Below are 13,116 nucleotides of genomic sequence, written 5' to 3'. Positions count from 1 at the left end.
CTTTTCCAGCGGAGGTTTTCCTGGGGAGGGTTTTCCAGCGGAGGTGTCGCTGCGGTCTGACCCTCCAGCTACGGCGTCAGATTCACAGATTGTGTTGGCAGCGCAAAAGTTCATTTTAAGCAATGCACTTTATGCACTTTCGTTGGTCTACCAAGCGGGGAAATTGTCGGTTGCTTCGGGGGAAAAGCGGGGAAAATGCGAGTCTCGCATATTGCTCATCGTTTGTCATCATCATCATGATGATGACGATGGTGGTTGCCATAGCTGAGCATCACGCATTTTTATAAAATTCAAGCACTTCGAGAGATTTCCTTTTAAGGAGTGCGGGATAATGAAAAATGCCCACTTTCATGAAATATGAATTTTGTGACAGTCAGGGACAAAGTTAATGAATTTATTATGCAAATGTGAATTAAGTGAAGAGGGGGGTTACTACGTGTATTGCGTATTTGTTGTCCAGTTTGTTATAAAAGTAAACTTCATACTTATAGAAAAGTAAATTTGTTGGCCAACTAATTAAACTCTTAATCTCTTTTCAAACATATTTTTTTGTTTAATCAAATGATTTCAGTGTAAAAATGCAGCTTGTTAAATTTTTAATATTATGTAAACAAAAATCACACAAAAAAACTATATATTAAAAGAGCTTTCCCTTTAAATCTCTGTATTTGAATAATCCGATTAAAGTTTTACATGGATTACATTTTTATTTATGTAAAATGTTTGCCTATTTCATCGATGTAGTAACCCTTTCTTAAACCAGCTAAAAGCATTTTAAGCTTTAACAAAGTCTGTTGTTTAGGTGCACGGAAATAAATTTCCATGTCGACGTTGTCTCCGAGTTATTCTTGAATAATTCTGCTTACAATAATTCCATCTTTTGCTTATTGGGATGCTACTTTTGAGTCGCAGAAGGATTTCGCATGCTTGGCTGCTTTCCTTCCGTTTGCCACTCTCTTCTTGGCCCTGTTATCAGCTTAAAGTAACATTTTTATGGCCATAATATTCGGCTTAGTCACTGAGAGCCAGTCGCACTTTCTTAGCCTTGATAAGGCTTACTCTTGCTGGTTGGCCGGTTTCGCTTGGGTTCTTTCGGAAAGTTTGCAGATAATGCCGGGGAATGTCTCTTATAAAAGTCAACTTGATTAGGCTGAAAATAGCTTAACTGAATCATTTGTTGAACGGGTGGAATAATAATCAACGGCAGCGGAAGAAGTGGGAGAAAGTGGTCGCCCAGAAGGTCACTTTGCACAGCTGCCAGTGAAACCCTTTCTTTCTTGGCCCGCAATAGTGGCTCATTACGGGCAATTAGTAGTCGTCCTTTGGCAGCCATGGGTGTGTCTGGTGGTCAAGTCAACAGCAAAAGGAATTATTCATAACCCAGCGAGGTATGGGTGCACTCAGAGAAAAAAAATTATATATTAAAGCATTAAATGGGAAAAATGAATAAACACGTAATTACCGTTTTTTATTTAAATAAATCATAATTAAAGCCGAAAGGAATGGAAATCAACTTTTTTGCTTAACACAATACCAAATTATAGTTCTGATTAAAGTTCTGTATAAATAAGGTTTTTATAGAAATATAATCATTTGTTTTTCATAGATGAAAAAATCAAATGTTTCAAATTCAAACTATATTTTTTATTCAATTTATTTGAATATCCATGGATTTAAAAAAAGTACGTAGGTTATTATATCTCGATTTTTCTTTTACAAATATAACAAAAATTTATAAGACATAGAATACATAAAATTATTTGTAAAGCTATTTTGAAAAGTAAATGATTAATATTCTAAGTGATTTATCAGAGAGATTTGAAAAGTCACATATGCAGAATCTTAACCCATTTAATAAAATAATTTTCTTTTTAGTGCATGAATATCAAGCAGGTTGTGTAGGGCTCGGTGTGCAATTAATTTGCTGGCAATAATGAAATCTAGGACAAAATGCTGGCAAAAGGAAAATCGTTGACAGTTGACTGCATGCGGCACTCAGTTTTCCCCCCTGGTTTTCCTTTCCCTTTTAGTTTTTTTGCATTTTTCTTGTGCATATGGAAAAAGTTTACTCGATGTTGTGTATATTTTCCTTGGCATTCAATGGAATAATTTCATTCGCCAGGTGTGCGATTGTAGGCATGTGTGTGTTTTGCGAAGACATTGCCATGGCCTACATCGCATAGCATAGCAACTCTGGCAGATGCAGAGTTGCCAAGGTGTTTGGCGGTAATACCAACTCCGCCCACCCATGTCCCCATTATCTGATGCTAGTAAGCATTATAGATTACATCCCCCTCCCCCCCGCAGGCACCACTTTCTCCTCCTGGGCCTTGTTTTTAATCAAACTAAAATGCCTGGCAACATCGAGTGAATTCTCCCACTCAACTCCCACTCATCCAAAAAAAAAAAAAAAAAAAAACAAGGAAAAGCAAGGGAAAGGGAGTGGAGGGGAGAACATTTCAAAGGGGAGTCCCCGGTCTTGGGTTTTTGATTTGCTTAGGGATGAGCGATTCCTGCCAGGACTTGTTTACCCAGCACTCAATGCAAAGTCTTCCTGCCCTTAATTTGTTCACTCAAAATTATATATTTAAATTGGAAGAAAAACAAGATGAAATCCATACGATGGATCGAGAGTTGATTTGAGTTCCTACAACTTTTTACTTGATTTGGTTTTTGTTTACTTTGTTCTAAAAAGAATAAAATTGTAATGATTGAGATTCTAGATTTAAGTTGCATTTAGTGTAGGTTATAAGCTATTCTGGAAATCACTCATTAAATACAGATTTAGTCCAAATTGGTATTTATAATGATACTTGTTTAATGCCTAGATCTACAACATTTTTAAAAGTATGCATATATCTTTAGATAAACAAAGTTTTTATGATTAATGCCCATAAATTATTATAATCATTAAAGCAAAACAACAACATGCTTATCATCAGTAAAAAATTTTCTATGAATAATATATTTAAAAGTATAATTAACTGATTTAATATAAATATACTTTAAAAGCTTTAATATTTTCAGGTTTATGATTTTATTTATAATTTAAAATGGTTTTCTAACCCTTTCAGATCAAAATGAAACTAGTTTATAACAAAGAAAAGCCCTAATTAATCAAAGCAAGTCATAATTGACAAATTGATGCCACCATCAATCATGTTGCGGTTCAGCTTGATTGAGAGCCAGTCAATCAGATTGACTAGACAGCGGCTGCATCTGCCAAAAGTGGGAAATGCGGTTTAACCATGTCGGATGTATTTTCCCATAGCACGGGCCCTGATTACCCTGCACCTAATGCCATTAACCCATTATCTATGCACCTTTGACATCCCCACCCCCCCTTTTCCCGCCCCATTTTGGCCTTTATTTTGGCGGCTTTTGGCCCACTTCGATGGCGTGTGACACTGATTAGACCCGCTCCACTGACGGCGATGATGATGATTATGATTATGATGATGGTGATGGGATTGGGGATTATATTCCATACCGAGCTGGTTCTGATGGCGTGCCAAAAAGTTATCAATGAATCACTTTAAGTGCGCTAATTTCCCCTTCGCTATTTGCATTTTCTCTTTCCCCTTTCGCGAATGGAATTATTCTCGGTGTTTTTGTTGATTTAAATTGTTAAGATCTTAATGCCGTTGTTGCCGCTGTACTTGTTGATGCCTTTTCATCAATCAAATGTCCGCCGCCGCTCTCTCTCGAAGAACAATTGCGAATTTATTGTAATTTGTTTGAACAGCTGCCAAAGGCAAACATCAGGAAAATGGGAGGCAATGGCGGCTTTTGTTTGGCCAGAGATTAGACTTGGGGGCTCTTTTCCGTGTTTTCCACAAGGACTACGGGTTGTCCAAAGGACTACGGGTCCAAAGTCCGGAGTCCCAAGTCCGGAGTCGCGAGTCCTAAGCGCCGTGTACGTGCGAACACGCAAAAATTGTTCAGCAATGTCTCTACTAATGATAATTACATTCGACGTGGCCTTGCGCCTTTCGAGGGAGGCGCTTTTCCCCGGAAAATTGAGGAAGATGGGTGGGGGGTTAAGGCCTATAAGCCGCTTAAAGCGTTATTCGTGACACATCCTCGCACAACCCCTACCCCCTTTGCCCGCCCTCTATTTTGGATGGCCAACAGCAGGCATAATTTTAATTATCGTCAAATTGCGTTACATTCTCAGCAGGCTTCAGCGCGCAATTATTTTACTTTCACATATTTTATTAGCTTAACATACAGTGTTTCCCGTGACAATAGTTTACCAACGTGGTGGGGAAACAATTAAGAAAGCCTCACTTTGCATTAGGTTTTTTGGCTAACCAATCAAACTTTATGTAGGATATAAAAATTACTAAGCAATTGTATCTATTTCAACAAAAAATTATCTTTAAGTTGATCTAGGTACTGAGTACTTAATTTTGGTTTTTTATTATAAATGCTTATTAACATAATAAAGATAATTTTACAAACCATTTAAATAAAAGAAACCTATCGTTTAATTGGAATCGCGACTCACTTTCCCCAAAAATGTCTTGAGATTTCCCTTATCTTTGTTTATTATTTATTTGCAACCCAAGACTCATTGTATAAACACACAATCCCACAATTGCAATCAAATAGCAAATATTGCTTTGGATGAATTTAATAATTAAATTTTTCCCTCTGCTCCACTCAATCGGAAAACTTCTTCGACTGGATGATTTGTGTAAACTGCAAATCGTTTATACATTTTCCTTGAATGGAAACTTTTTAAAGGTCAACCGCTGCCAAATTGATTAAAAAAAAATATTTCAACTATTTTATGGTTTTCGGTGTTTTGTTGGTGTAACCTTTTCTCGCTGCCAAGTTATAGGGCCAAGTGACAATGGCCAAAATGCAATTTATATTGTCAGCAAAATATTCCAACACTCCCGCGCACTTTCCCCCTCAGACTTTATTACGTTCCACATCAAGTGACAGGAGCAAAGATATATATATATCGAGGGTGAGGGTATATAGACCAGAATCGAGAATGGAGAGTGGAGATTGGAGAATATGGTTGGGGGAAACCACCGCAGCACGCTTGGCAGCCATTGAAGTGAGTTAATTATTCAAAGTTGCTCATACGCAACGTTGTCGCTGCCAGCCATGCACCATATACCCCGATATGCATGCACCCAACCCTATACTATATAGTAACTATATATTGAGTAACCGATTCGGGTTATGTAAGAGTTCGCTTGCCAAGAATTGGCGGCATCTCTTGAGTTCAAATTCCCATTCCCTTCCCTTTTTTTTCCCCAACTAAAAAAAACATTCTGCTTGATACGCGGATCATGAATGTTAAATAAGTTGAAAATTGATTGACAATTAAGATTTCGCCGTCGTTTGAATGGGGATATCTCGTTGTGCAATGAGGTGGCAAGAGAGGGTGGAAAGTGGGTGGCTGGCGGGACAACAGGTTGCATTCGCCGACCTTCAATTAGTTCGTTTAGATAGCAACGTTCAATTAATTAACAAAGTTCGATTCACCGGGTTAAACATGGGGTTATGGGGATTAGTTGTGTTCCATTCATTTGTGATGTTCTAAAAAGATTTCGGTTATTGGGAAAATTATAAATGTTGGGGGGTAAAAGATAAAGAAATATTAAAGGGAAAAGATTGATTGAAAGGGATTACAGGTAATAAACAGTTAAGTCTTGGTTTGATATAGGAACTACAGTCGAGTCCCGATAATTCGAAATGGCAAGGGGTTCACTTTTTTTACGAATTAGACGGGAATTCGATTTATCGAGATTTTTTTCAAGGGATTTTTTTTTTTCAAGGGAACAGAATTTTTTACGAATTATCGGGATTCGACTGTATTAAAAGTGATATGACATGCGGAAAAATGTATCTAAGGAAATACCCCTTATCAATTTATCAATTTATTTGGGGAATTCAAGAAGCTCAAATCCGATCAAAAGAAGAGTCAATAAAACCATAAGTATATTAACGATAAAACCAATCATTACTGTACATTATCTATATATACAAATTGAAATTATAATAACTTTCATAAGAAAATAACTAAAAAAACAAAAAATGTTGTTATTGTTTAGATCAAAAATGAATCAGGGAATCGACTTATGGTGTTCTGTATATTATCTAAATATACAAACTATATTTTTGACTTTTGATTATTTGTATGGGAAAATGAAGTAAACAGTAACAATAAACTGTAAATAAATAATACGTATAGTAGTATAGGTTCATAAATATAGAATTAACTGTAGAATTTTGTGACTTGTATATTATAAAAAAAACTAAAAGTCTCTAACAACTAAACTCCAACTCAAATGAATCGTCCTTTCTATTGACAACTAATTGACGCCTCTCTGCTTTGCAATAATTATACAATTGTAACACGAGGGGAATAATTTATGGCTATATATATTATATATTGTGTGCGGTTCTTGAGTGCAGGGATCGATAATATTGATTTGATTTTTGCGCGACTTATTGCTATTTTCCTTTTCTTGGTGCATTATGGCTGCAGAAGAGGGGGTTGAGTGAATTGAGAAAATATTTGCACTGTTTGTCATTAGAATTGATTGCCGGCAATCAAAAAAGCTCAAAGCACATGTCATTTTTTCCGGAACACCTTCGGATGGAAATTAAACCAAGATATGCGATGGGTATTTCCACAAAGGCCAATTTGAGCCATTAAAAAAATGTGGCGGCATCAAAGGCAATTGCGTACTCAGAAAATCAAAACAAACGCAAGACATATGAACCGCATTCCCATTTTTTTTATTTTTTTTGCCTGACAAAAGTTAGTTTGGCGTAAATAATTCCACTAAATACAATAAAAACATTTAACGCCTGCGGCATAAGAAATTTGCATAGAAATGAAAGCCTCCAAGCCGGAACTGTGCCACACAAAAAAAAAAAAGGAAAAGGAGGAAAATACGAGGGGAAAACTGCAGAGAAAATAAAGAAACGTTGATGAGTTTGCGGTGAGTGGAGAAAAGCGGGGGGGAAAGTGGGGGATTTCAGCTTGTTAGGGGCTGTTTTTCCTTGCTCCTCGGGCCGCGGATGTAAATAATAAAAAGCACATTAAACAGCATTTTCTTTCATTTCGAAACGAAAGCGAAACAATTCCCCACTCGGACTAGGCCACACACATACACATAAATACCCAAACACACACACTCATACATACATATATATGTATTATGCATTATGCATACAGAGTAGAAGAGAGTGCCACACAGACTGACCGCTCGAAAAGTATGCTACACTTGCGGCATGCCACGCTTTGACACTCGGCCAGAATAAAATGAACTACTCTGAGTGGGCCACGGTCCATTTTCCGCATTTCACGTGCACTCTAAAGTCCGGCGGGGTAGCTCGGAAAAGCCGAGCGACTTAAGAACCCGCTGGTTTTCATTGGGGGTTCGCCATCGAAAGGAAAACTCAGCCCATAAATATTCTTTGTTTCCTTTTTTTAAATCCTCATCCATTCGCTTGGACTTCAAATGTACCGGATAATTTGCTTGATGAGTCGGCAAAAATAGCAAAACCCATCAGTGATTGGGAAAAGTGCTTTTTGAGTTGACAATCATTTCATTGACTTTTTTTTTTCAAATCATTGAAAAGTTTTCTCTTCCCAAATAAACTTCCATTAAGTGGAACTTACTTTATTGGGCGGAAAGTGACTGATAAATTTCTTTAAATGTTTTCTTTGAGTTCATGAAACAGAAAAAAGAATAAATAAGAACTTAAGAAAGGTTAAAAGAGATGGTTTTAAATTTAATAACTAAATAAGCTTGATACCTTAAATTTAATATAAATAACTATCTGTTAAAATTAAGATCAAACTTCAAACGACTTTTTTTGTATTTTTGTTAATCTGAAGTATTATTAGAGAAACTCAATCAAATATATAAACATTTTTGAACTTTAATGTGTTAATTTAGTAATAATTTTAAACTACTACTTAACCTACTTCCTTTTTTTTGTTATTTATTTATTGTTTACTAACATTTTAATGAAACTTTTGAAACTAAACTTCTCAAGACTTGACCACATTTTGAGGTCTGCTAATAATTTAAAAGTAAATTGCATTCGGGCTGATAGAACTCCTTGCTGAGACCCCATGAACTTTCCCAGTTGCGGTCACTTAATTTGGTTTTCCAATTTCCTTGAGGGCATTGCGAGTACGTTGAGTTGGTTGGTGAGTCTCTGGACTTGTTTCGTTTTGAATCAAATTGTGGCAGCTGCTACTTGTGCCACTTGCTGCTGCATTACTGCCACGTTCACTGCGCTTTTCTTCCGCTTTTCCCGCCGAGTTTTTCCTCCTTTCAAGGGAGCAAATTCCCCTCAACAATTCCCACCCCTGTGTGCCTTTCATTTTCATGTCCAATTTCCACGAGCCGCGCCTAAAAGACTCGACTGGCTGCACTTGAAAATTTAGCAGTCTCTGCGCCACCTGACTGCTGCTGCCAGTTTGTCGTTTTGCCATTTTGCCAGTTTGGCTTTTCCACGTGGCCACTGTCTGCCGCCTCCTTTTTCCTCATTTTTTGGTGGGCTGTGAGTGGAAATGTGAAATGAAATGTAATCCAGTGTCATATGCCATGTTTATTTGCCTGCTGGCTGGCTGGCTGGCTGCTGCTATTTCTGCTCTTCCTGTGGAAACTCCTTCTCGTTTTGGTAACTGTGCCAATTGGGCTTAATTCGTTGAATGCCTTTTGACAGATCCCAAAATTAACTGATACCACACTCGAGTGAGCCGACAAAGCCAGCTGAATGTTTGCAACTCGATGGCCAATATTTCACAAAATCAGATTCACCGATGCACAAAAAAAAATGAGATGGATAGCTGATTGAAATTCACTCGAAGATATTTTATTTTTGGAATTATAAAATGTATTATAAATATTTGTGTTCGATATAATTCAAAGTTTATAAAAAGAATATTTATTATTTATTATTAAATAAAACCTTAAAAGGTTATTGTTATTATTTAAGCGAAATTACCAGCAATTGCAATGTGCGAATTTTTTAAAAATATATTATTATAAAAAGTTATAAAAATTCAAAATATATACACCTTTTTAGGAAAATGTTTATTCTTAAAGATTTTATATTTATTTATTTAAAATTTTCAAGAAAGCCATATTCTTCGACGGGAATATCATCTATACAGCTATAGAATCATTCGCAAATTTTATTTCGTTTTAATACTTTGAAATTGTAAATTTCGAATTGTGTAAATATATAATTTATTCCAGTACACTATGTTAAATCTTTTTTTTAAATTCACTAGTTATTACAACTTCCCAATTTAAAACAAAATAATAATCTTACATGAAACTCAACTCTTTCTTTGAGTGCCTTGATTTTCGCATTTGACAAAAGTTTCACATGTGGTGTGGACCCAACTGTTTTTTTTTTGGCTAGTTGTAGGTAATCATTTGGTTTACCTTAAGTTTGGGAAACTCTAATCCGATTAGGGTTTCCTTACGCTTGCACATTCTTAGGATCTGGACGGAAAATCGGTTTAAGCAGATTTAACAGAGGGGAATTGCATTTCCATGTTCGAAGTTTTTGGCCTAAGAACTTTTTTGGTTTTTTGGCCGTAATCTTGGTCCGAGGAAATTTGAAATGCAAGTCAAGTAATCGGGAATTCAGCCAGCGTCTGAGTAAATTTGCATTTCGGTTCCCCTTTTTTCTTTAAGCGGCTTTGACTCGCTTCGTTATACTCAATTTATAATTAATATGATTTAAACGAACTGGGAATAATTGATTTCGAGGTTAAGAATAAGAAGAAAAGCGGAAACATCGAAAAGGGGAAATGAAGAGGAAGAAGCAGGAAACTCAATGATAGTAATTGTTTTCACTGTGCATTAATAAGTGGAGAAGGGGTATATCGAATCTTTTGTTTAAGCCCTTTAACTTGGCAAACAAAAGTTCGAAAGTTCCTCTTGAAAAACTTTGAAGGCGGTTTCCAAATGTTCGACGTTTTGTTTTAATATTTTAAACAGTTGCTAAGCTTTTACTACAGGTAACATTCGACTTAAATTAGTTAACCAGTTGATTGCTAATTGGTAAGAATTGATGGCTTCACAAATAATAGAAAAATAATTAAACCCTATTATAGTAAAATTAGAGAAACATATATTAGTTATTGTATCCACCATGGCAGAATAACTTTAAGTACCTACATATTGCTTAATCTTCTAAAATAAGATTAGTCTATGTAAATTAGTTGACCCTTAAATAGACTTATCTCCTTTCCATCAACAAAGATTTGTTTATTCTGGCATTCACTAATTGACTTCTGAAAGCCACAGAAACGACTTTGGCTTGAGCTTATCGAAAAGCCAGAACTCATTCAAATATAGATATTCCTGAGCCGATGAAGGTTCACTGAAAACTGAAATAGATACGTTTGCTATTCTGAATCTAGAAAAGAAGGAAGAGTGAGAGAGGTAGATATGGAGAGAGGGAAGAGAGGGGGAATATCGAGTATTAGCATAATCTGCTGACCTATGATAGATAGCTCACTGGGGGTCATTTGCATAAGCTGATGCCGCAGTGCAGAAACAATCTGCTTCCGACCATCCTGCACATATATGTAGAATGCTCGTCGAGCTGCTTATATATGTTTATCTGTTTGTCTATAGCATATAGTATTTATGCAGATTTCTAATGGCCAAACGAACGGAGTCAAGTGCAGATTTCCTTTGGCAGCCACCACTTCCGCAGGTGAATTTTGATGAGGCCAGCAAGTCAGGGAAGCCAAGTGCAGTTAGCAGCCTGACTAAAAATAAAGTGCGGAAAAGTGCGGAAAAGCGTGGAAATTGAAAGTGCGCCGGCTTGAAGCTCTCTCTCTCCTTCTCCTGAGTGACTTGCTAAATATGCAAATTAATGAAACCAAGCCGAAATGTTGCCTGCAGGTGAGTTTTTCCCTTTGAACTATTTTCGGCGCCAACAAATGTTGTGCAGCGAAACGCGGCTTGAACAACTGCGGCTAACAATGTCATAGTGGCTGAAAAGGAAGAAACCCGGAGGGGGAAAATGTTGTAGAATTTGTCACTAGACCCTCGAAACAACAAGCCGCAATAACGACTAACTGCAAAACTCATACCAGAAACCGAAAAACCAGAAGCCAAAAAGGACGAACAGCGAACTGCACTAATAACTAACACTTGGCCATAACAATACAAACAGAAACCACAGGAAAATAGTTCTAATAAACACTTGAAAACGTGTTTGTTGTTCCTCTTCTACTTGGCCCATTCACACACACTAACACACACCCACACACACACACAGAGGAACAAAGAGAGACACGTGTTTTGGCCAACCCAATAATAACTGTGACCGCATTGCGTATACGTCATGTGTTGCAGTCAGCAGAAAACCATTTGATTTGAAAAGCAGCAACAGCAACAGCAACAGCGGGAACAAAAGTACCCCCCATTTTTGTTGTGAACTTTCCCATTTCCGGTATAAATTCATTTTAATTGCAACAACTAACACAGACAACGAGCTGTGGCTTTTTAATTAATGAATAGTTAATGCCAGCAGTGCCAAATGCTGGCTCTCATTAACGCTTTATGCTGGCCAAAGTTGTGTAAAATTTCCCAGTTGCTAATTGTGCAATTTGTTTGCCTGGCATTTCATTTCATTATGATTGAATTGCACTTTTTTTCAGCACTATTTGTTTTGCTAATTATTAATTTATATTTGCGGTACCATTTTTTTTGTCATTGTAAATATGAAATTACAAGTTATTATGACCAATAATAGTTTATTGTGTTTGAGTAAACACTTTTGGACCTACACTTAACTTATATATAAACTTAAAGAGTCCCTTGGGGAAAAATGAGGTCGAATCTCCAGAGATTCCTGGAAATCAATTGAACGAGCTTATTTGTGTGAATGGGGAAATCAATATCAAATTATATTGATATATTATAAACCAACATTCAAAGTGACTAATTTCAAATACACTTTTGAAATAATTATTGGTAATTTATTTAAATACTATATACATTTTTTGAAATAATTGAATAAATATAGAATAAACAATTAAAAAGTTGTGATATATTTAAGCAACAAAATATCATCATAATCATCATATCATCATAATCACTATCATAATATTTAATGTTAGCATATGATATATTGCATATAAGAAAGTAATATAAACAGCCAACTATTTAATTTCTTAGCATCACAATAACTTAGTTATTATTCAGAGTGATATAAATATCAATTTCTTTGCCACTTCCAGCCTTCAATGCCTTCCTTGGTATTCCCTTCAATAAAAGCTACCTTATCTCAGCAGAAAGAACTATTGAACTAACGTTTTATAGGCAGTAGTTGGTGGAATAGATATCTTACAATGGTTATAAATTATTTTGGATTGTTCCCTCACCTCCGGTTGATATCTTCACACCATTTGTCATTCCGTAATGGAGGCGATATAGACGTTATCGAGCAGTCCGTCTGGGAAAAGCTTGATATGTTTGTTTTTATTCCGTGCTCGATTCTAATCGTCAGCATAAATCACTTAGCACATTGCCAGCTATCGAAAATTCGGCCCACGCCACTTAGCAATCGGGAATTGAAAATCGAATGGTACGAACTTTATATACACAGTGCTATTTACATACGCTAATTAACCGCACCGAATGGGATTTTAATATTCTATGGTATTTAATCAACGTAAAATGTAGTTTAATATTTACCTTGACTTAAACTTTGCCAATTAACTGGTTTTTAATTACGTTTCCTGCCACGAAGCGATTAATATGTGTCCGCAAGGCGGTGCTAATTGCTGCCGGGTGAAACGCCCACTTTCCACAAGGGAATTTACCCTCAAATTGATGGAGTTAAGATCCCGTGGGCAGGCAATGAAATTGTAAATTTATACGAAAGTTAGCTGCGCTTCAGCTACCTAGGAACCTCCATCGATTCCCACACGAACACAAAAATACACACGAGTATATGGCAGAGACACCTACGGCGGGAATATGTGCCAAAGTCCGACACTGATTTGGCTTAAACGATAAGGCCAGGAGCACAGGGTCCTTTTGTGTCCAGACCAAAAGCAGCAAAAGCAGCAGCAGACTTTCCGACCAGGCCAAG

At 36.5% G+C, this 13,116-nt stretch overlaps 1 protein-coding gene across 10 annotated transcripts in view; it reads right to left on the bottom strand.

Annotated features, from left to right (window-relative positions):
- Positions 1 to 13,116, bottom strand: part of LOC108096677 (potassium voltage-gated channel subfamily KQT member 4) — a 46,455-nt gene that overhangs the window by 21,508 nt on the left and 11,831 nt on the right. For 8 of the 10 annotated variants that reach the window (XM_017198468.1, XM_017198460.1, XM_017198469.1 and 5 more), the window contains exon 1: positions 12,404 to 12,563. The exons of 1 other annotated variant lie outside the window; for it this stretch is intronic. In XM_017198468.1, the coding sequence (XP_017053957.1) occupies positions 12,404 to 12,531 (128 nt within the window). In that variant the 5' untranslated portion in view covers positions 12,532 to 12,563. Of the gene's footprint in view, positions 1 to 9,440; positions 9,643 to 12,403; positions 12,564 to 13,116 lie in introns of those variants that run through there. One more of the 10 variants, XM_017198467.1, reaches the window with a different exon arrangement.

This window comes from Drosophila ficusphila, unplaced genomic scaffold (assembly GCF_018152265.1).
Source record: "Drosophila ficusphila isolate 14025-0441.05 unplaced genomic scaffold, ASM1815226v1 contig_414, whole genome shotgun sequence".
Classification (NCBI taxonomy): Eukaryota; Metazoa; Arthropoda; class Insecta; order Diptera; family Drosophilidae; genus Drosophila; species Drosophila ficusphila.
The sequence above is the reverse complement of the archived record's forward strand: the minus strand, read 5'-3'. Positions and strand labels throughout refer to the sequence as shown.